At 40.4% G+C, this 25,313-nt stretch overlaps 1 protein-coding gene across 14 annotated transcripts in view; it reads right to left on the bottom strand.

The window, feature by feature from the left end:
• Window positions 1–25,313, bottom strand: part of DMD (dystrophin) — a 1,320,554-nt gene that overhangs the window by 66,966 nt on the left and 1,228,275 nt on the right. For 10 of the 14 annotated variants that reach the window (XM_075774516.1, XM_075774534.1, XM_075774546.1 and 7 more), the window contains one exon: window positions 8,393–8,454. In XM_075774516.1, coding sequence (XP_075630631.1) covers window positions 8,393–8,454 — 62 coding nt within the window. Of the gene's footprint in view, window positions 1–8,392; window positions 8,455–15,196; window positions 15,323–25,313 lie in introns of those variants that run through there. The other 4 variants (XM_075774617.1, XM_075774602.1, XM_075774625.1 and 1 more) reach the window with 2 other exon arrangements.

The following is a 25,313-nucleotide window of genomic DNA, read 5'->3' as shown; positions in this document are numbered from 1 at the left end:
CCACCACCTCCACGCCCCTCACGGAGGCCTCTCTTATGAGGTGGTGACAGTCATTTGAGGTCACAAGATCTTAATGATTTAGCTTTCCCCCTCCCTACTCCCGTGAAACTGCCAGTGGTGTCTTTCTTCCCCGAAGCTACTGCTGGAACAAACGTGTTGCTCTGTGGAGCAACGAGGGGAGCCCTGGCCTCTCCTAATTGGGTTCAAAGTATTTCCCTTGCTGGTATATGACCCCATTTAAATGAACCATAGAACATAAGACTGTCAGGGAGCAAGATTTGGTGGCTGGGCTGGGGAGCATTGGAGGCAACGTCACCACCAACAGCAAGGCAGGAGACAGAGTGAGGCAGCAGAAGAAACTGCCTGGCCACAAGCCAGCCGCTACTGCCAGGAACGCGCAGAGGAGGGAGGAAGGAAAGAGGCTCGAGCAGCAGCAGTTGGTTTTTTTTTTTTCCTTCCTGGATCCCAAGGGGAAAAAAAAAATCTAGATGTTTTCTCCACTCCCAAACAGCTCACTGAAGAGTCAGGACCCAGAAAGCCTTGACTCCAGAGCTTTTTATCATCTCTGAGCAGGTCGGAGAGCTCAGTATACCACTCAAGCTTTCCTCCAGCTGCTTCATCCCACTCCAAGAAAGTGTGCAATGTCTCGTCATCCAAATGAGGTGGTCAGAGGGCTAAAAAGCCTTTGGAGTATGTGAAACTTTTGCAGGTTGTTTCATGGTATCTCCCAGTCCTCATTGCTCAGAAGGTAACTTTCGAGCTTTGAACAAAAAAGGTAAATACTCAAGAGCATAATCTTGAGCATAATGGTCTGAAACAACAATGAAGTGGAAGAAGTCATGTGGCCTCTGGAAAAGAGCAGACTGAGGAAAGGATCATAGGGGACCATTTGGTGACACTCATATTTACATCCCAGAGCAAAGCAAAATCATGGTTCTCCTGTCACTCAGCCGTGAACGACCTCTCTGTTCAAGGGAACATAACTCCTTCTAGGGGAGAAGATTTAAGATCACCTTACAGAAGACCCATAAGATGAGAAAGGTGCTTACAGCTGATGCCTTCACAGCAACGAATAATTCCCACCATCACAGCAGTAAGATCTCTCCATGATCTTCCTAAGCTCTGCTGCAGCCCTCCCACTGTCGTGCTGAAACGAGTTCAAAGCGCTTAAAGCGTCAGTGACTCTCAGAAATTAGGATATCTCCTTTCGCTGCTTTCTTCATTATAGACATGATGAGCATTATAGACATAATGAGCACCTCCCTTTGCTTCATGGCAACTAATGCAGTATGGAGAAGGTTACCTAGAAAAGTCATTTCCTCGATGTCCATCATGTGCCTACTACATATGAGTATGTTCATGTTCGTATTCCTATGTTCATTCATATTAATATGAATAACATTGAACAAGAACTAGTGCTCTTATTAAAACATGCAGCTTTAATGAAGAGGACTTCGGACTGCTGATAGGAATAACTCAAATCAAAAATATTATGGAAGGATGGTCAGATAATTAAATCCTAACCTTTTCTGCGTAATTCTGCATGTTGAGAGAAATCTCAAAATGTAAGGGCTATGCTCTTCCTCAAAAGAGCTAAGACAGCCTCATCAATGCATTTTCCAATGTTGTATTTTTCTACAGTATTGTAGAAACAGCTGTAATTACACATAGTAGATCCTTTTGCTAGTAGATAATCAGATTAAAGAAACCCACTCATTTGAGAACTGGTCAGTGATTTGTATCAAAAATTCCAACAACCGGCTGGAATGTCCCACTAACTACTGACACAGTATCAACAAATAAGATGTAATTTTATTTTTTTTTAAATTTTCCCATGCTGAATTCCAGATTTTACATTGGGATACGAATATTATTTTAAGAGGAAAACCAGATCCTCATATTCTTGAGTCTTACTGCACAAAATAAGTTGATAAGCAACTAAAAGCATTAAAAAATTAAAGAACAACAATAAAGTTTTAAAAAGAACATATTTAACAAGAGGTTTAGTGCTCATCATGGAGGGATACTTGTTTTTATTTTAAAAAGTAGTTACATCTATAAGCCAAACAGGTTTTAAGTAAGGTGTTTTAACTGAACTGCTTTCCATGGTGGTTCTTAAATAGACTAACCCCTCTACAGTTTCTCCAGCTGCAAAGAGTGCTGAATGACTGAGATATTTAATTTGATAAGGTACTCTCCTCTATGACAAACTAATCTCACTGAGTGTCTAAAAGCTTTGGGATGGGCCAGACTACCTCATGTCAAAGGTTGTTCACAGAATTTGTGTCTCTCTCACACCATGTAATCTGAAGGCATCTCAGGAAGTCCGTTCTACCTGGAAACCACCTTGGGTTTTACTTTAAAGAGGGTCACTTGTTTATATTATTGTGAATATTATTATAATTGCTTTTTGATGAGGACAAAACACAGCCATTTCACTTGATTTTATGGACAACAATTTTCTCATGGTCTGGACACCATCAAACTGAAAAGAGCAGCTTATGTGCTTCAGGTGATAACTATCTCAAAAGTAAAGTTTGGCAAGTTGACATCTAATTTCTTCCAAAGAATTTAGTTGTTAACTTGCCAAATCCTCATCTTCATTTGATAAGATTTATAGAGTTTTTACGTTTTTTTTAATTTCACTTATTTGCTAGGAAAAAAATGTGGACCTACAGTGATATACCTCAAAACCTGAAAGTCGTACTCAACCATAGGTTGTGACATAGGCATATAGCCCTCCATAAATACACTGCTTGCAGAGGACAAACCAGTTTGGGAATTACATGCACTGTCGTCTCTGACAATGCCTTCCTAATAGAGGTTAAAAACTCTTTACTGTACAGTCCTGAATAGACCATAATTCCATTACCAGCCACTAAGCTTTCATGTTTCATCAGACATTAACAGCACTCGGACTTTTCAAGAAGCTTCACCTCACTTTGATTCAATACAGCTGCGATTCCCTGACCAGCTGATAAGAAGGCTGGGTTTCTTCCTGCTGCCCAAAACCCGTATATAAATATTTTAATGATGCTCTACAGTGACATATATCGCCTCTTCAGGAATTGTAATTTAAAAATGCAAATGAGACAAATGCACGAAGGAAAGAAATTAATCAAGTAACACTGCTTAATATCAGCTGAGTCTCAGCCATTGACTCTTTTATTATAACAGTAATTAATGCTATCCTTTACCTTGCTTTGAGAATAAATAACAGTAAACAGTGTTATTATACATACAGACATACAGCTTAACCACTCTCCATGAAACAACACGGCATGCTATACTAGACCTGTCCCATTGGTGATAATCTCTCTCTAAATTAGTAAGTGTGATGTACCCAGGGCACCAAAATGCTACTGAGTGCATCTAGACCAAGTGGATGAACACCACAGCACATGCCAGCATCCCGATAACTGGACCAATTGACATGACCTTTGGGAATTTAGTTTTAGCAAGTAAAGTCTTTTCTTCAGCAAAACATTCCCATACTGGTCACCTATTCCATAACGGAACATTACTTTGCTCTCTAATACCCTCCTTCACTGCCAATATGCCTATGGTTTCATTTTCAAGGGACGCATGGTTAACTTCTTCCACCTAACTTCTACTTCTCTGCGAGAGTTACATTTATTGTCTGTTAGGTGTATGCCTACATAGGATGCAATCACACTATTAGAAAGATGACCTGCTATAGGGCTGACTACTGTCCAAGGTTGACAGAACCTAACCAGTCCTATTTTCCAAAATGAAAAGTTTTATTATTCAGATTGTAGTTAGCTTGAAAAGGACATCAGTGAATAAGGAACCTTTGAAGAAAGACTGTATGTATTGTTTCACTGGATTTCAGCAGAAATCAAATGATTGATGTGTGCAATAGGCACATGTCTTGCCAGTACAAACATGGAAAACAATTGAATATGAACAAAACCTCATATTAAATACATAGTTTAGTAGTTTGTAATAAAAGCTATTATGGCAGAGAAGGGCAGTTTAGCCTCTTCAGGCAGCATTTCAGAAGGACAAATCAAAACACAAACCGAAAATGGTAAGGTTTATCCACCTCGGTCATTCGGAGCTGGAAACTCACGTTGCTGCACAAGAGCAGCCAGCCACAAGACCAACGCAGCAGCTGCTGCTGAAAGCCCAGTGCAGGCTCAGAGGAACCTTCCAGCATTCTCCCACCTTGTCTTAAGCAACTCCAACATTTCTTCTGTGTACTCCACAGAGAACTGCCCCCCCCCATCCCTCCAAATTAAATGGAAAGTTGTCACCAGTGCACTGCACTCTGCAAGGGTGAGGGTGTTTTTCACCCTCTCATCTTGCCTTGGCGGATCAGGAGAGATAAACAGATGCACACAGCAACATTTCTGACTGCATCCTGCTACGACAATTACCATTTACCGTGACACTAATGCCCCTCGAGGAGACTTGTACTGATGTTACGTGGGGAGGCTGGAGGAGGGGGACGCTAACAGTATGGCACTACAGACCAAGTTCTCCTGGGCCATCACGGCAAAGGTTAGAGTCATTTTCAGCTTAAAGGCAAAATGCTATCGTTCTGAGCTAACCTGCCTGCCATTAAACGTTCTCTCTCAAAAGATAATCTGAAAAAAATTATGCAATCCCAGACCACTTTGATTCCTGCTCTTTCCATCTCTCCCCTCACCAAAGGTCCTTGAACTCTTCAGGACAATGAAATAATACAAATTCTCATTTCAGTGATGCCCTGGAGCCATCATGAAGGATGAGAAAATTTGTAAGAGGGCTGTAAGAGAATGGTGTCAAAAAGCAGATCTGCTGCAGGGGAACTGCTTTTGGAAAGAAAAGCAGCTGGAGTGGTTCTTGGTACTTTGAAGACTTTCAGAGACAAGTTAGAAGGACATGGGAGTGGCTCGTAATGGTGTGAATACAAACCAGGGGATGTCTGTCAGCCTCTGAACCTTTGAGACTCCCATTTTTTTCTACCTTTCCTATTTCAGCATTTATTTTTTCTCTATGTTCTGAATTTATATAATTTCTTCTTATTAATCTATACCAACATCTACTACGTACATTAAATGATACCGCAAAGGTCACTGTTGTAACTACGTATTGCCACTTTGACTTGACCATTAAACAACAATAAAGTCATTTAACATTGACAGCTTATTGTGCAACTTTACGTAGAGATAACTTTAAATGAAGAGTGAAAATTGCCCAACTTCAGTCAGGAATAGATGCTTCATTAAAAGTGATAAAATTGCTATGTTGTTTAAATAATAAAGAAGAGCAGTCAAGAGCAAGCCTTTTAATATATTAAAATGAAAAGCTTCTGTAAAAGAACAATCAGAAATTTTTGATACACATATTAAATTTCAAATCAAGTATTTTACAGTTATTACTGGTATCTTTATAAACAGCCATGTTTCAGCAAATGAGCTCAAAGAGAATTTGAGAATACTTCCTTCATGGGCATAATTTCTTCCTATGGGCTCTTTTGGCCTTTGCTGATGCAGTCCCTATTGCAGACAGGGTACAGGACATCCTGGGATGACAATCTGATCAAGTACAAAAGCGTATGCAGTAAGTTCCTACCTTCTTTTATTATTATCAAATAATGGTCCCAAGTAATTTAGCTTCATTTTTATGAATACCCAAACCTCTAAAGACAGAAAGTTGAGCCAATAAATTTGAAACTTGGAATTCATCTATTTTAGCAAAATGTAATGCAGCAATTTGTAGGTGTGTGAATTGGATATGTGAACAATAAAACTAGTATTACTCCTTTTTCATACAGAAGAGTCTCTTGCGTCTCAAAGACATAAGCAGATGAGGAATGTTACCTTGTGCCAGGTTGCACCTTCCTCACTCACTTAAAAAAAAATTAAGCTTTCAGTAATTTGTAAGAATTTGAATTAGACATAAAGATCCCCTAGCAAATTAAGATATACTGGCATGTATAGAGAGCTACATCACATAGCACAGTTATTCCCTACAGGCTAAGTGTAGGAGTTGGAAAATGGAAATCAAAACTCTTGACAGCACTGATGTGCTTGGTCTCACTTTTACGTTTACCTGGATTGCAGAATTCATGTTTTCTACCAGATTTTTAAAATGCTTACATACTAAGCTCTTTACTAGCTTCTTCATATGAACGAGAAGCAAAATTTGGATGCTAATGTGGGAAAAATAATAGAAACTAATGAGTATGCAATACAAAATCGATTTTAATAATATCTTCTCAGATAAAATATTACTGAACAGTCTGAAAAGACTTCAAACATCCCATTATTACCGTTTTGACCTGAGGCAAAGCAAAGCACTGAAAATACATCAAGGGTTCTGTTCAAGACTAAACGGGTTATGCTTGTATTATGCAATTTGTATCAGAGTTAGGCAACGATGAATACACCCAATTCAAAAATAAAATAAAATAAATTGGTAGGTTATTCAGTAGCACTTTTATCAAAGCTTCATCCCGTGTGGCAGCGCACAAAGAATTGCCTTGTCTAATCTGTTTTGCACACATATACGAACACCTAAGTTTACTAATGAAAATACACATTATGCATCCTTTGCCAAAATCAGCGTCGCTTCCATATTAACAAGCATTTGATCTCAATCCCAAAAGAAATACAACTAGCCAGAAAGAGGACTGCCCTTTTGGGCATTCTTTACTCCAGAAAAGGAAAACAGCAGGATTTTACAAGAAAAAGAAAAAGAAACAAAATCTGCCTAAACACATTCCTTCTTTATGCAGTAAGAAACAAGGATATCTTAAACTCTTGACATTTGGGTGATACTCACAGCAATAAAACTCAGTTCAGCTAAATGCAAACTGACTTCAGCAGTCACACATCTTTTGAACTGTTGACCTGAACCCATCAGGATGCTTTTCTCCCTTATATATAGTTACCTCTAAACTTCTTGATATTCAAGAGTACTCTAGCTGAAATGGGGAAATACAAGAAGAGAAGCAATTGCAACAAGACTTCAGGTCTGACCAACAACAGCATCAGAAATATCGTGTAATCTCTGGACCAAAGAAGGCTGCAGAGTCAGAGTGCGGTTCAATTAACAGGCCACTGTTTGAAGATCTACCTGTATTAAAGGGATGTCTGCATGCACAATTACTATTTGTCCTGAATCTTTTAAGCCGCTCACTTTAAGAGGAGAAATATAAAGGAGACAAACAGGGCAATACGTTATAATTAAATGGCAAGTCAATACCTGTCTGCTTTTGCATTTGAACTTACACATCTTATATCCCTTTTTGACATACAGAGCTGTATTCTGGTTAATTTTTAAACAAATTGCTGCCACAATGCTAATACTATAAGGAAAAAATATTCACACTGTTTCATTCCATTTTATCATATCGCTTTTCTAAAATATTTTTGGTATGCCTTTAACTGCAGAGCACTGTAGAGATACCTGAGTTAGCTTGAAATAGATTATGCTGGCATAATTAGGCTGTTTTCAGCAGCTAAACTAGAGTTTAGCAGGAGATAATTTAAGCTATTTTTCACCATGGTAAATAAGCCTGCACTGAATGCTAGATTTGACTGCCCTAGTGCTCAAGCTGGCTTGTTTAAAGCTGGTTTATGTACATGTGCTGTAGAGACATAACCCCCTTTATGAATGCAGCATATTCACTGATATTTCTTTTAGAGAAATAGTTTAATTTTTATTATACCCTCTATTATTTATTAACAGAACTATTAAAAGCAAAGAGTTAGCTATTAAATGGTCTGCCAAGCAGCCTATACTAGAGCATGGATTGACCTATTTTATCTTATAGATGTGCTTCTGTTAATAAAATCCAAAGCTGCTAAAAAATAATAAAAAAAAATCTCCACCAGAGAGGCACATCTGAAGTCATAATAAGCATGCAATTTGGGTATTCAAAATGACATCATGACAGCTGCCATGCCTTCCGAGTATTGAAAGTGCTTTAAAAATAAAGCAGTGGTAACGCAGTTTGGCAAATTGCTTCAATTGGCTTCCTACCATCCAAAAGTCAACATTAACAGCAGCTTGGTTTGATTTTTTCATCTGCCTTTTGTAAAGTCGATTAGACAGTGAAAAGATTCAGGATTTTATTTTTTTTTAAATTTCTGTCCCAGTCTTTCTGTGAGAGTTTGCAACAATGCACCCAAATTACTTCGTAAACTCAGCGCACACACTAAATGTGCTAATTGAAATATCATTTTGTTCCACTGCATGTTTGAAATGTATTATTATGCCTTACATATTTCCCTTGCAGAAAATTTTAACCTTGATAAAAGCACCGCCCCTCACTTTCACTTAATTTTACTTTTTACTGCTTCTGGAAATCCTTGCCTTAAAAATTCATTTGATTGGGAAAAAAAAAACCCACAACAAACAACTAGTAGAGGTGTCTTACCTAAAGACTGGTAAAGCTCAGTCATCTTGGGATGATCCCAGCAGGTCGTTTGCGTCTCATGGCTACAATACAAAACATGACAGTTAGTAAAGTAAAATTGCTCTCTCCGTCACGCAGTGAGTGATCCAGGTTGCACATCAGAGCACGGTGCCAGACCACCACCAGCAGCCTGAGCTGCTCTGGCAGGGGGTCTCAGCAGCAGCAGGCAAGTCTTCTTTCAACACGAGATGTTAACTCAGAGGGCTTTATTTAGGCATGGGCTCAAGAAACAAAATTAAAAGTAGTTCTAATATAAAAAAAGACAGCAAGTATTCAGATACGGCATAATGTTTTGGGGAATTTGTAAGCACAACAACCAATTCTTAAAAACTCGTTTTGAACAGCTTGCTCTCCATTTCCTCCAAACTAGAGGAGAGATGTTTAAAAGGTTTATTAAAGCTTTATGGAAATTCTGACCAGATACTGAAAGCTATGGTATTTTTCACCTGCTCTCCCCTACATGCTCTTTCCACTCTTTCCTATGTGGTAGGTAAGGGCTACCCAATGCAGCAGTTGCAATCCTTCCTTTTGGTCCAAACATCTGCACTAAAATCCCCGTGCTACATCCCACTGAATTGTCACCAGCTGATAACTGCTTTTCAGGCCAGTGTGTTCCACCTCCCCATACTGATGGTCTCTTTTAGCAAAGACTATCGCTGCTCTGCTTCTTCCCCGGGACTCCCAGGCCATTTCCCTGCCCCGGAGGTCCCTGTGCAGTGGCAGAGCTGTTGGGATGGCAGGGAAAAGCTAAAGCGGGGTTATGAAACGCTGCAGTATGACTAGAATGTAAATTGGACAGTCTCTGCAATGAGGCCAGCAGTCTTCAGCTTTGCAACACAACATGTTGCCAAAAGACATGGAGTGTGAGAAAGCCAACAAAATAAAGTGTTAGTGGGTGTAGTAGCAGCTCATGTCTCCTAAGGTTACACATTTTATGATTTTATTTTTAATGACAGCATAGCTAACATCATCATGTTTCCATTAACATAGAAAACTTTAAGGAAAATTCTTCTTATCTATCCTGTAGCCAGTAAAGTCTTGCTCATACAGAATCAGGTACATTAAAAGACGACCATGAGTATTCATAAAAAAAATATTCTGGAAAGTGTATGCAGCACACAGTTGCTAGCACTCACATTTGTAATTTAAAACACAGACATCCTGGTTCCAACATGCACACATCATTTGGGAGAAAATATGCAGGAGAGCAGGACCTGATCCACAGTGCTTGTTGAGCTCCTGGAGCACGCACCTTCCAGCTCCAAAAGACCAAACCACAACCCAGCCAGCGGGCTGAATGCACCTGTACACCCATCTGTGTACTGGAAGAGCGATACAGTGAGGTTGTTTAGAGAACAAACGGTCCTTGCGTTCTCTTTTTGAGGCAGCGATGTTCTCAAGTACGTCTTTACGCTTTATAGGCTAAGAAGGGGTAGAGTTTTCGATGAATCACATCAACACCACCCCTACTCAGGGAAAAAAGAAAATCGTGACATGTTTTCTTAGTATGATTTAATTTTGGTCTTAAAAGAGAGTCTACTTATTTGATCCATGTGAACACTTTACTGGCCCAGTAACCTCTATATATTCAGTAGCTTACTATATATAATATTTCCAGATTTTGCTCTGTAACTGAGGAAAGAATGAAAGGGATCACAAGCAATAAGCATAAGGAAGAAATGCTGCCATAGCGCTGCCCTTGTTGAGCACAGGATTTTAAAGAAGCCCTGTCTCATCAACCTCAGCATCCCCTCCCCTTCCTAATTCCTGCGGTAGCTGAAGGCAGTGAAAGGGGGAGGAGGACACTAGAAGAGCAAAAGCAGTCTTGTTCTTTGCTCTGGTAAAAAATGAGTCGTGCAAAGGGAGGTGGCTGCAATCACATTCAGAAATCTGAGCCTGATCTGTTTTTTTTTTTAAATGCAGAAACCAGGTAGCTTCAAGTGAAAACCTGCAAGCCACCTGCACCTGAGCTCCTGAATTCCCTACCATGCCTGGCACGGGCAGGTTCTGCAGAGAGGACGTAGCACCAGCAGCTTTTACCATACTCAGGTATAAAGTGGACATTTGAAGAAAAACAGAAATTGTTTCATTTACACATTGAGCCCCTAAAAACTTGGCTACCACAAGCCTCTGCTCATACAATGGCAGTCCAAAGGAAGTGAGAAAGGGAGCGTATTTATTGCAGAACGACCCTGTAGCCCGAGACGTCATGAGTAACGGACTGCAGCCCCAAATAAACACTCAAACCCACAGACCTGTGACCGCAGTTTGTTCACACCCGATGTGCGTCCCAGATCAACAGCTGCCCAGGCATGAGCCTGGCTGCTCTGGCTTGCTTCCCCACGGGCAGGTAGCCCCAGAAGCAGGGATATTCCAATAGCAACTGTACCGTGGTTTGTATGCCAAACCATGGAGTAAAAACAAGAAAAAGAACTTATGCGCATCGTTGCAAGACACATCTGAAAATCATCTGCCTCATTTTCCCCTGTGAAATTAGTGTGGCAGCCCCAGGTTGTTCTGTGGACAAACCAGACCACTTCGGACTCCATCGCTGTTCACTTCGTAGCCTTCAAAGGCACTGATTGCCCATTAAAATATTTAGAAGCCATAAGATATCTGGCAAAGGTGTATCTATATAGGAGTGTAGAATCCCATGCTGCTGTTGGACAGAAGAACAAAAGGATCATTTTACATGTGGAAAACTATTATGGTTGATCACTAATCATCATCACATGGAAGAGTAATTTATTGATTTTTTTATTTTAATTTTTTATGGTAAGGCCCAACTATATATCAGTGAATTTAGTGTGTATGGTTTAAGCTTACAGCACTTACTAATCTTCCTGAAAATACAAAACTGATTTTCCTAAGATCTTGCAAATAAAATTTCCATTGCCAAAGAAACATTGGACTCCAACTGTTCTCAGATATTTTTAATACCAGTAACCCCAAAGCACTACTCGGCGTGTTTTTCTTTCGTGGTATAAGATTAATTCCCTTGGAGATGTACATTTTGTAAGGAACAGTTTTATTCGCTTCATCTACAAGTGACAAAGACTGAATTTGCAGGGCAGGTACGTTTTCTCCTCTATCCCCCTCTTTGCTTTTATTTTTATCAACTTAGTTGCAACTCAGGGGAAATACCCCTTCCTTCGGGCTCTAAAAGTCAAAGTTCAGTAGAGACCCTAACTCTCGCCCCTGCCGCTGTCCCGGCAGTGACTGCTGGTGAGGCAGAGCGCCCCGCGCCTGGCTGGTACGGCACCCTCGGCAATTCCGCAGAGATCACTCAACCTCATGCCCCATACAAGACCCAGCGACGGGCGGTGAGCCACCGGTACATCTCCGTGCTCTTGCAAGAGAAAGCAAGGGTTTTAACAGGAACTGAGCCTTGGTCCCTGTGATTTCTGTAGAGGTTGAGTGCCCATACCAAGCCAGGGCAGATTTTGCAGTTCTGCACTTTACATGCAGAACACAGGAAGGCTGCAGCTATTTCGTTCCAGCTAAAAGGCGTTCGCCTCTTAACTGAACATTTTCAGCCCGGAAAGTTATCAACGATTCTGCACACAAGGGCAGCTCCAGGAAAGGTTAGATTCCATCAAGGCTATTCTTCATAAGCCTCTTTGCCATTTTCAAAGGCCACTTAATTGTGAGCTTTGGGGTTGGACCAGTGGGGGAGGATTTGTGTGTATGCCCTTATTGTGAACACCGTCTGAAGTGAAATGCCAGCTCAGCAGTTTCAGGCAGCCTCAACCACACTTGGGAATGCTGTAGCATCCTTAATAGATCTGCAGCAAAGCGTTTGCCAGTTTCCAACTCCGGTGAACAAGGCCCTTTACGGCTTGCAAGTCAGAAAGACATAAAAAGTGTAGTGCAAGTCCTCTTGACTAGCAGCAGCTAAAGCAGAGTGAGAATACGTGCAGAAGTACTCGAGATGCTTTTCCAACGAACCACCAACATATCAATGCACACAGCCAGTAGTTTACGATATTGCACATGCTCAGAGGACACCTTTTTCAGCTTGGCTCTACATTTAGGTCAACTAAATTGATCACTAGCTTTTAAATCATGGACATTCTGCAACAAATAAAAATATAAGTGAGCTCACGTGGCATATTTTCCTTTCTCCCACCTGACTTCAGTTGCAAAAGTGGAAAGGAAATTAAAACCAGGCCTGAAAAGAAGAGCAGTAACGGATAATGGTGACACCTAGGCGCTGGTGTGACTGGCACACTAAATACACTGATAATTCAGTGGGATGAAAGCAGAGTCTTCACTTAATACATCCTTTGGGAACAGCAGGACCACTTCATTAAAGGTTGATTATATTATATTAGCAAGGATAATTTTTATGTGGGGAATTCTGTCACACTATGCCAGTGTGAACTCCTCTGTTCCTGCCAACAGCAGAGAGATTTGTCTGTCATCACTGTCGGCAGAGCCAATAACGCACAGGACTGAAAACCTGAAATCAAGAGATGATATCCTAACTGACACACTAGTTGAATTACAGTTCCCTTGTTATAACTTGATCAGTTAGGACAAAATACAGCTATTTTATCTTCCTTCCTTTTATATTACTTCTGAGGAGCAGCAGTAGGAGAGGAAAGCAATGCTTCCCCCAGCCCAAATTCCTGCACAAATTCCCCCCCCCAAACATTCCTGCACAAGCCACACCGAAACATTTCGAAACCTTTTAATTGTTTTTGATTGCACTCGTTCTCCTTTTTTTGTTTTTTAATATGTATCTAGGATTCAGTCTCATGTCTATTCACTGCTAAGCTCCAGAGTCTAGAATTTTTGGTTGCAACTGCAGAGTCCTTTTTAAACTCCTACATCGGTCTCCATCAGCGATACCACAGCCAGTTCTGCTGCGCTTCTCCCCTCACCCTTCATTAGAAAACGCGACATGAACTAGATGTGCACGTGCATAGATGTGCATAGAATAAGAAATTCTATCAGGTAGCGATAAATAAATAGTTACATACACTTAGAAAAAAGCTGAAATTAAAGTAATATTTTACAAAACACCAAACTGATCCATTTTCAGACAACACAATTTACAATACCTCTCACCTCTTGGCTTTAAGATGAATAAAACGTTATTCCAACCACCCTATGGTTGCTGTCAAAAAGCCAAAATAAACACGATAGAGTCATTTGGATTTTACTAAACTAACCTAAATGCAATCGAAATTGTTTGTATGAATAGACACAACCACTCATTTAAAAAGACAACTGTTTTCAACAGTAGCTAACAATGATTGCAAGGATGACTTAATATTTGTCTTTTTACAGTGTTTCATTAATTCCTTCGATAAAACAAGTTACTGCTATGGAAAGTATTAGCAATGTAAAAAGGTGGCACTCCTTTGTGCTTTACAAAGGACTACTGTTTTCATCTGTACATTTAGAGACTACTGATCTGTGCAGAGATTATTTCGGTTTAAGCCAAAGATCAGTGTCTTTTCAGCAGGAATTTGACTTCAGTGTGTTTTATTGGCTTTTGCAAGATTTATCAGACTGCTGAAGCCAGGCACCGATATATTAAAGTTTCTTGCCGATACTGGAAACGAATAGTAGGAGAAGGGCAAATATCAACTGCCAAGAACTGAATTGTAGCTCTTTTTTCTCCCCTTGATGTTAAACATTTATTTTGTACACTCTGTCACAGCCAAAGATTCCTGCTTGGTGGCTAAGGCTTGGTGAGCCCGTCCCCCCAGCCATTGCTCCTTCGCTGATCCATTTGCTTTGCAAAGCCTATCCTCTCTGCTTCTGCCAAAGCAATTTCACTGCAGGGCTTGTCAAATCCAGGCTCAAACAGTGATGGCCTCAAACAATTCCTTAGTGCTAAGAAGTCAAAGATCCTACATATAACCACAGTTCTTGTTTCCTAAGCTCCGTACGCATATGCCTGCAAAAACCACTTCTCAGCCCTGACTTCAGCTTAGATGAGGACTGGGGACACTGCTGGTGTCCCAGGCTGCAACATGTTTCATGATAGGTATTAAAAGACAATATAACATGCCATGTAACAACAAGAAATATACCACTTATAACGCAATAGCCCAGAGGAAATCCCCTCCCAGCTTCTTCTGCCTATTCACTTGAAAGATTATTTCTAAGCGTGGTATTAGTGGGGAAAGAATTACACCTCAAAGCACATTTGTTTTCAGGAATTCTGTTGAAGTTCACGCCCGAACCAAGTTACAATACACACTACGTGCTACATAGGTAACATTTTACAGCACTGCGCTACTCCTTAAAACCCGAGGAATAAGGCAAGGAGCCGGTTCCCATCCTCTCGGCGCCCCCCGGAGCACTCCCCATCTCTGGCACACCCGCGATTTCCCGGCCCGACTTGAGGGGTTTCACCCTACCAGCCCACATCTGCACAGGTACATCCACACGTGTGCGTGACCTCACATCGCCATGTCCTACGTGTTCCAACTAAACACGTCCAGCGCAAAACTACGGCCTCGTGAAAGAGAAAAGGCATTGAATTAAATGCCGTTTCAAGTTCCCAGAAGAAACGAGGCGGTAAGTTGACCTTTTCAGCGTAACAAACGAAAGGTACGGCCGTTTCCCCGCTACGGTCCGTGAAGACGGCGGTTAGCCACGCTACTCCCCACCTTCGCCGAGCGCGGGATCACTGCGGGCACTCAGCGGAAACACCTGACAGCCCCCAGCCCCCAGCCCGGCCCCGGCCCCGGCCCCGGCCGCCCCCGCCGGCACCTGCCGCCCCGCAGCCCCCCGCAGCCCCCTCACCCCTTCAGCTGCTCCCTCATGGCGGCGACTGCTCGGCGGCGCCGCGGAGGCACAAACAGCGCGGCCGCCTAGCCCCGCCGCCGAGCGCCACTGCGGCCGCCCCGCCGGGAGGGCTGGGAGGGAGGGGGCGGTGCTTCCCCGCCCCGGCCCGGCCCCGCCCGGCGGCCGTGCCGGCTCCGGCTCCGCGGGAGCGGCCCGAGCACCCGCCCGCCTCCATCAGCGCGGCTGCGGAGCGTGTGGGGTATCTCGCCCCCGTCCCTGCCTTCGCCTGGACTGTCGCGTCTCTTCTGGCGGCGGGATGCGGCGGCTTGAGGAATCCCTCGGGGCTTCCCTGGACTCTGGCCGGGGGAGGGATCTTTGCGTTCCCCCGGGCCCGGCGGGGCGGTGGGAGCGCTCGGAGGAGGGCAAAGCGGTTCGCTTTCGGGGCGCTTGGGAAGAAAACTTAATTAAAACATGCACCGAAGCTGGGACGGATTTGAAATGGACCTTGACGTGGATTTTTCGCTTTGCAGCTGTTAATTTCGCCGCTTAAAATGCCGAGTGGTTTATTTGTGAGTGAAATCAGGTAATTTCACTTCTAAGGGCTTGCCTTGGCCTCACGGGGAAGGACGAGCTGCTTCCTTCTACGAATTGTCAGAGCAGAAGAAACAGCTCCGCTCATGCCGAGTAACTGTCTCAATGTTTCGTTGCATTAATTCCCGCTTAATATTCAGTACACAAATAAAAGCTAACAATCTCTTTCTAGTGTCACAAGCATTTCAAATCTGCTCTCGAGCGAGTTTTACATCTACATCCTTTATTCCTTAAAATAATGCTGCGCAGAGAACCCAGTTCTTCACCCCATTCGGTAGTTTTTCAGCCTTACAGACTGTGCTTTCTTGGTTAAAGCCACCCAAAAAGGTGCCTTTCAAAAGTACCAAAGAAGTCACTATTTTTACACTGGGAAGATGCAGGCCTAGAAGCACAGAAAATTCATCTCACCCATAGTTTTTGTACCACAGGTATATCCCATAGACTGATTTCCTCTTCCATAGATGTTGGTAATCACTGAACTTGGTAAATTTTATCCTAAGTACTAAGATATTTAGGGCTCTTCTTAAGGCTCCAGGTAACTGGGTTATCTGATTTTAGGAAAAGCTCAACAAGCAGTTCAAGGAAAGCCCTCATGTTTTCTTCTAGAACCATTAAAAGTGTAAGATGCTTAAGGTTCAACCTCTCAGGCCCCCAAATGCAAATATAAAACCTAATGGAATTAAATGTTAAATTCTCATAGTTTCTAGACAATTTAATTTGTTTTAAAAGGTCTAATTCACAGTTTTCATTTACCTATATTCTGCAAAACTACCCAAACATGTAAAGAAAAGAGGATTCATTTTTGTGTAAACATAAATCCTTATGGTAAAGCTTATTAGACTCTGAGAATTTTCCGTTTACTTCAATGGACCTGGTATTAGATCAATTGCTGTGTCAGCTAGCTTGGTTTTGAGGTGAATGAACTGGCTGAAGGCTGTCAATTGTGTTGCATCAACGACCTCATCTTTTCCCATCTTTAGCTAAGTTTTACGAAATGAGACATCTCTAAGTCTTTAAAATAGGACGTTTAGCATATTACTTGGGAGGAACCTCATGGTCTATTGCAAGGAGAGAGCAGCTGCCCATGTCATACAAAGGGACTCAGGGTAGCCAAAAGCCTGCTGTTTCACACCAAAAGTGGTTTGTTTTCCTTGAAGAAGTATCTAGTACCGATACCCTTGATACACATTCCTTCAATTTTTACTGTTTCTGGAGTTTCCTGGTCCGCCTCAACAGAAGCTCGATGCTGCTATTATCATGTTGGTCTTCTTTCCCATACAATAGTGCCAAGTAATAAGAATTTAAAAACCAGTCTGAATTTCTCATACTTTGCATAATCTTCTTTCTCCTTCAGTTACAAATAAAGCATTGTATTCAATTAGACTCACAGCAGGTGAAAACCCCAATTAGTGAATCCATTTTCTTGGCTTTTTTCCCCTACCTTACACCCCCGCACACACCACTTTTTTTTTTTTTTTTAAACAATAAAGGGGAACTCTGAGTCATTCCTGAATTGAAAAGCAAATTAACCCTTTGATCTCCCAAATAAAACTATTACCCACTCAAAAACATCCAGGGGAAAACAAGAATGTTGAAGGATTAAGGGATTAAGGCCTATTGACTTTATAATTTGATTTTATAAAAAAATATTCTATTTCATGTAGTTCTGATTGTTGTCTCCCAATTCACAAAAGCTTTTAGCTATTCTGATTGACCTCAAAATTATACTTTTGCTGTATAATGTACGCAAGTAATACCACTCTTACTCCAAATTATTTTTAAACTACCCATAATTTATTACAAAAATATATTTTGTTTGCACCGTAAATGGTTACTGTCTTTGGCATTTGTAACTAAAGCCAATCTTCATGCCATACTTAATTTTAAGCCATTTATTTGATAAAAGACAGTCATCTTCTTGTAGAAAATAAAGCAGGATTACAGTGTAAGCAGAATTTTAATTCCCTGTGGTGTTTTTCTTATCCAAGGGCTATTCAGTCAATTTGTGCACCTACACAGAGACCTTAATGAGAAGGGGAACAGTGTTTATTTCTTTTATAGTGTAGGTTCGTCCTGGACTACATCTAATCAAAGTATCTGTCTCTTCAACATTTAACAACACCAGGTTCTAAAGGGGAAATCACAGCCCCCTAGTAAATGAGGGATAATACTTAGAGACTGGCTTATTACCCCAAAACTCTTTCAGGAAAAAATATAAAAAGATGAAGTGGATTTTCAGGTAGCATTGCTCACTGTCCAGGTGGTTACTGGAACCTGTGCATTTGAGAAGCCTGATTTTTCAATTTTAGTATGTTCTGCTCAGAATTTTGTCCCTTTTCTGTGGGGAAAGAACCACAGACATATACACATTAAAAATAATAATATGAAGACAAAATAACTGATTCTTAAATAATGTTGTTTGAGTATAAATCTTCATAAGCTTCATGAAGGAGATCAGCATCACTACTCCACGTTACAGACAGATAAGGAAACCCGAACACAGAGGTGGGTAGGGCCTTGCCTGAAACCGCTTAGTAGGGCAGACATTAAGTTTGCTTGTATGTTTAAGCACTTTATGAGTTGGAAAACTAAAGAGATATTTCTTTAGTTTTACTGTCATTGACACTGAAGATACAACATTTTCCTTCTAACTAAGTCTTGCTTCCATAGTTCTGTGAAGCATGTAGTCCTCCTTGTAAGTGTGGCTTTACTATTTCTCAGTTATCTGGGTAGTAGATTAGCAAGCGCTTGCCTTGCGTATAAGATGTGGTGCCCTGTGTCAGGCTGGCTAATGCTGTTTGAGTCTATTTTCTTTTTCTTCGTATAAATAAATACTAAGAATCACTTGGGATGGCACGATGACACTTTCCTGGATCATCTGTCCTAAATATGCTCCAAGGGCTGACACCTCCAATATTTTCAGTATTTGTTGATAGCTCTCTCAGAAGAGCCAAGAAGAGAATACTGGTTTCGATGCTGCTGGTTTGTTTGGGGGTTTTTTTTTGGCTGTTTGCACATTGCCACTGGAAGCACATTAAAATACTGTAAATGCAATGAAGAAAATAGTTCTGATATTTTGTATTCATTTCCCCTGAAACTGCACTATAAATTAAAGACCTATTAAAACATTCATAGCTCTGTATGCTTATAATCCTTCCTTGGGGAAGGAGCATACCACTTTCTGTCCAGAGGGAAACCCAATCTGTGTCCTGTATGAAGGGAGATTAACAGGTGCTGCTTCTTACACAGGGCTCATTCTCCTTACTGTAAGGCAGCCGTGTAACTGGTGAGTGGAGCTCACAAGAATTTACCTGACATGTTTCACTGAGATGCCCTTGGAATAGACAGAGTAGGAAGAGGAATCCTCATTATTTCCCTTTCCCTTTCCCTTTCCCTTTCCCTTTCCCTTTCCCTTTCCCTTTCCCTTTCCCTTTCCTTTCCTTTCCTTTCCTTTCCTTTCCTTTCCTTTCCTTTCCTTTCCTTTCCTTTCCTTTCCTTTCCTTTCCTTTCCTTTCCTTTCCTTTCCTTTCCTTTCCTTTCCTTTCCTTTCCTTTCCTTTCCTCTCCTCTCCTCTCCTCTCCTCTCCTCTCCTCTCCTCTCCTCTCCTCTCCTCTCCTCTCCTCTCCTCTCCTCTCCTCTCCTCTCCTCTCCTATAAAATTGATTCTGCAGTAAGTATTACAGAGCTTGCAGCACTTTAATGCACAGCATGGAAAGTATTGGCACACAGCATGCGTGACAGGAGTACGTCTGTTCCTGCTGAATGCACAACAGCACAACTTCTGCGTTCCTTTGGGCTGTACCTGCTTTTACTATAGTAAAGACATCTGATTAAAACTGAAATCTTAGTCACCCTACAAGATGAGTATCACGGAGCCTCGGGAGCAGTCTGTGTGTGCCTTATGTCGCGCTGCATTGCATGCCGTTGATAAAAGAGGAATGAGAGGGTGCCTGTCATTTTGGATATATTAGATATACGTATGAATTTCACCCTGTTGAAATCTTGAAAAGACTAATTTGGAGAGGCTACATTTATTTTTTTAGCTGACAGTGACAATTTAGACGCCCTGCAGTAGCAGAGTGTGTGTTCAGTCTACTGCCAGGTGTATGACCCTGCAAAGAGGAGCAGAGCGAGACTGAAATTAAGTAAGATTAGATGCATCACTGGATGCGGTGGATGATAGCACATCCAGGTTTCACCAGGGTTATGAGCTCTTCAGGTAAGCACCTGTAAATACTAAAAGCTCTTTTCTCCCTTCCATACCAAACCACAAGAAATAAAGAAAATTAAAAGAATAACCCCTACTCTTCCAGATGGACATGAACTGGAGTGGAATAGTCCCAAGAATGGGAAGATCAAGAAGCATAATGCTCGCAAAATACTAGATAACTAATGTATTAAAAAACCGTCTGAAGTAAGGCTTTTGGAAAGCTAACAAATAAACCCTCAAAAAACAAACAACCTACAAAAAAGACTTTAAATCTACCAGCAGAAAACTTATGCCAAGTAAAACTGCATGCTGATCTTTACCATCTACAAATAAGACGTGAAAAGTAATAATTATACCATGGTAAATTCTTGGTTTGAGGAATCGGTATTGGCAAAATGAACGGTTATCATTTCAGGGACTGGGTTGAGAAAAAATGCAGACTAATAAGGATAAATTAAACAAAACAATGAAGGCAAACTCCATTTCTTACTTTTCTTTGTGTGCCCAGTTAGAAATAAATGACTCTTTTTGCCTCCTGGGGGTTAAAATAAGCAGGATTTCATAAACTCTCTTGCTCACTGACTCTTTTCACCTCAAAGTCTTTCTTTCCATGCATAAAATTATATGTTCCCAAATCATTAACTTCTCTACTGTTTCCTATCAATGTATAGATCTCAATAGCAGGAAGCCCTGCATCTTGCAGTCCTGCTTCACTCAGGGCCCAGAAAATCTGATGCTAGCTACCGGTTACCATCCATTCCTGGTCCCTAACAAGCAGCCCTCTCTTCCAAAGTCTTCCACAGACATTAAAGGAGAAGCATGCCTGTCTTTTTCACTAATTTACTTTTTAGCTGCATTCCATATCATATGTATTTTTTACACAATCAAACCTTTTTTTATGACTAATATCATACAGACAGAAAATTTTTTCTTTAACTGAGGACTTTTTTTTTCAAAATGTCCCTATGCAAATATTGTCTAGAAGAGAAAATATTTATTTGGAGAAGAAAGCTACTTAGGTCATGCGAGGAGATTAAGTACTGGAAAGTTCCAATGGTAAGGCTGCATTTAGGTAGTAAAAGAAAAGGACAATGAAATCTACTGCATTTCATGACAGCTATACACAGGCAAGATCCCAATCAGACCACTAGAGCTAGGAAAACTCTGCACCTTTGAATTAATGCATTCATGATTTGGTCTCTGTATCTTAGCAATGGATGCTCTGCTGTGTTCTCACAGAACTTGAGGGTTTTGTTGCTTTAAAATATACTTTGAACCTGTCATAACTACCACATTGTTTCCTCATTGATTATAATCTACTATACATAACATTATAATATATAATTGTAACAAGAAGAGACCCTGCCTATTTTTATGTACGCACTAGGCTTTTCCATCATCTTCCCAAACACGCTGAGGTTGTTGACCCTAGGAAATACGGTAAGTTTGAGGTCTACTCCTGACTTTTTCCCTAGACTGGCCCATGCAGAGCCCTGATATGAGAAAGGCATGATTCTCCTGCCCTGGTAAATCAAACTTGTGTTGATTTGATTTCAAAACCAGAGAGTCTTTAGCTTCCCCTGAATACCCTGGTGTAGCACGAGCAAAGCTTAGTCTTCCTGCGTAGCATGATTGCTTTGCTCTCTCTTCCTAAATGTCTTAGATGGGGAAGTCAGAGGAAAGTGCAGCACTGCACTTGGAGAAGGAACCAGCCTAGAGAAGTTAATGGGAGGAGGGAGCAGCTACACCTAACTAGCCTCACCAGTAATTCCATCCAGGCTAACTTCTTCATCTGATCCAGGTGACATTTCTCATGGTTTATTTGCATAGAAATGTAGCTTCAGGTTTAGGGTTGTGCAACTATTCCCAAACTGAGGTCAGACTTAGTAACAGCAAGAAAAAAATTCTGGAAAGGAAAAGTTTCTCATCTGACATTTCTGAAATCAAAACTTTTTATTTCATTTCAAAACAATATTCTATGAAAAAAAAGTACTTTAACTTGACTACAAAACAAGGCAATTGTTCATATAGCTCTGGCAGTGCCCTATAATGGCAAGTGGCCATAGCCATATGTTGTCCATGTCACAGAGTGAAAATTAGTGTTTTTATATATAGTCATTCAAAACAAATATAGACATACAGATACCTACATTACCTAGTGCTTCCACAGATAAATCAGTATCAGCTACCATAGAGCCATGTCCTAGGGCATGGATATTATTTTATACTAATTGAATCTAAATGTTTGTTAGAACTTAAATACTTCAGTAAAGAGGGATACAAAGGAATTTTGAGGTAAGATAGAAATTATTTCTTAGCTAAGCTTAGGCAAACAATTTCATTCAAGTCTCCTGTGACAAGTTCAAGCATTTACACTTTGGCACATGCTTCACATAATTCCAGACAGTTTCTGCTCCTTCCATTTACTGAACTGTAATATGCTTCTTCCTAATAAAGTAGTCCCCTCAGCTTTTGCATTTAGGTATCTTTGTGTAGCTCCTCCTGTCTCTGGCACAGGAGCTGGCAGTTAATTCAGGAAAGAAACCTGTGGATGCTAGCTGATAGAAAAAAAGTGTTGTAAAACTGTATCGCACAGTTTAAACTTCGTGTTTAACCAAGTTTAGTAATACGAATGCATTTAATAGAACTCAATATCTACGAATAGTTTCAGTATTTCATATGGTGGAATAGAGCCAAACCACTCACAGTACATCTCAACAAGGCTTCAAATACCTTGCAGTTCTACTGGCATACCTTCATTCAGTTCTCTGATCCCTGTTATTAAACATAAAATGGAATCTCTCAGTGAAAGAATAAACCTGCAAAATGAAGATTCCCTTTATAGCAACATAGCCAAATTCGCCGTGAAAAACTTGCCGTGAAAATCAGAGATGCCTTGTCTACACAAGTCAAAGAGCCTTGACATTTATGGCCAAAGGTACACAGATGACTTTTAGGACCTACCATAGTCCATTATTAAATTAAGGACTATGGTGATTGTGTGGAGCTCAAAATCAGCCAAAATAATTTTTGTCTTTCTATACTGAGCATTTTCCCACATTGAACTAATCAAACAATTTCCAAATTTGTATTTGGAACTACTTCCTTCATCTTTAAGAAATTGCTTTCAAAAGTGGAATCTAAATCCTGAAGAATGAACACAGCCCTAAAGTATTAACGATTTAAACCTTGGTTATGGTCTATATAAACTTTCTTAGATTCCTGCTGCCACATCTCATGTCTGACTCCCCTGAATACATTATCAGAAATGTCAACCTACAATTGTACCATATCGACATCTTCAGCTTTTCTAAAATAGTCCAGACTTAAAGAGAAAATTCTTATTGCTAGGACTAAGCGGAGTTACCCATCTTTATCATCTCCCTCGCCACATGATACAGAATGCCAGATTTTTTTAGAAGTTCAAAATACCTAACTCCATATTATTAGCCATAAAAAAATCACACAGTTTTTGTCACCTTCCTCTCAAAAAAAAGAGAAAATATTGAATTCAACCAAGATTTCTCTATATCTACTTCGTACACTACAAATGCAGAGCATGCACAGGATCCAAACCATTTGTTTATTTAATAGTGTCCACAAGTTGGAATTTTATGCTGTCATAAATTTAAAAGACATAGATAATATATTACCTACTGAATGATGGTTTTCAGACTGTCCTTAAAGTTAGAAAGAAGGATCATCTAAACTCACACCACCTGTCTTAGAAAATATTACAACTGTTTGAGCATTCATCCTTGATCCCGAAACAACAAAATCAGTCTGTCACATTAAGAAAATACGATGTTGTTTTAAATTACTGTTCTTCTCTTGAGGTAAATAATTTTCCTTCAATTACCATCAACAGCTCTGGCTCCTGGTTGCCAGCTTTAGAACCAAATGCCATTTGGCAAACAATTAGCACTACCTCAGTTAATGTCTACAATAATATGCATCAGCCAAGGGAAAACAAACAAAAAAAAGACCTTCAACCTTACCTTTTAAATAAAAACTGGGTTAAGATATGTGGTGTCTAAATACTTTTGTACTTTAGTAATGAAACTTATTTATGCTTATGGACATCATAATTTTTATCAGTACTTGGAAAAGAATCTCTTGTTACTTCTCCATAGTCTTGTTGCTGCAGTTGCTCTTATTTCTCATTCTTAACAATCAGCAGTCATTATTTCTCAAATTATTATCCTTCCACCCCTGTCCCTCAATTTGTTCTGTTTTCAGGGTAACTAACGGAGCAAATAATTTATTGAGGATAAAAATATTTTTGCAAAGATTTGCAGAAGCTGACAGACTAAGAATTTTGCCAAATAGATCCCAAGCAGGGAGTGAAGGATTAGACTCCCATCTAATCCACCGGTTTTATCAAATCAGTGTATTTAATACTGAACTAAAACCTTTGGAGAGTTTTATTTTTAGCAGCTTGCGATACTGAGTATTCATTTGGCTTTATTCTAAGAATTACAGTTTGGGATTCAAAGAGAAGAAACATACTTTTGTTGTAAGGTATCATCATTAAGTCCTCCATTCTCCAAACAATTTTTTTTTTTTTTACTTTATGTCATATTTTTATTATTTTTCTGATAATTTTCATAGTAAACATTACACTTCACTGAGGCTAGCATTTATTTTAAAATTTTAAAAGGGATTATATGCCATGAAAATGATCATTTGGTGATGATAGTGCACTCTGTTGGGTCTTAGATGAAGAAAGTGACTGGTTTTGATGGTTATTTCCATGTCAACATTGTACATGAAACTTGCTAGTAATTTGGAGGAAACAAGGCCAGTGGGACTACGTCTGTGCTGCCACTTAATCAAATGATTTAGTTGATGAAATAGCGAAGAGACATCAGCTCTCTAAATGTGACACTATTTTGGTTATTTGCACTTCCTAGTGGCACGCTATCTTACACCTACACTACTATGTGTGTCTGCCCTGAGAATAATAGTAGTCTCAGGCCAAATTTCACACAGTGACTCTTGTTCTTATTGCTGAGAGCTGGACCGTTCTACGGCAGACTGGTCGTGGTACTCCTCTGCTTCCCACTTAGTGCTCCTAGGGACCTAAGATGCGATTTTCTTCAGAGATTTACATATATGTGTGCGCATATTTAAACAAATAAATAAATAAATACATAAAAAACTTTTTTTTTTTTTTTTTTCCATTTCAAGTGGTCTGACCTAATGGGGGAGTTGCTGCAGCCTAATTGCAACAACCACAGTATCTTTTTGAATCTAGGTGGGCCTGTCCCTGCAGGGCCATTTCCCGACACTGGGGGAACCAGAAGAGTTCTAGATCAGCCCAAACCCCTGTGAG

The sequence above is a fragment of the Balearica regulorum genome, chromosome 1 (genome assembly GCF_011004875.1).
Source record: "Balearica regulorum gibbericeps isolate bBalReg1 chromosome 1, bBalReg1.pri, whole genome shotgun sequence".
Taxonomy (NCBI): domain Eukaryota; kingdom Metazoa; phylum Chordata; class Aves; order Gruiformes; family Gruidae; genus Balearica; species Balearica regulorum.
This window is presented reverse-complemented; position numbering and strand designations above follow the sequence as displayed.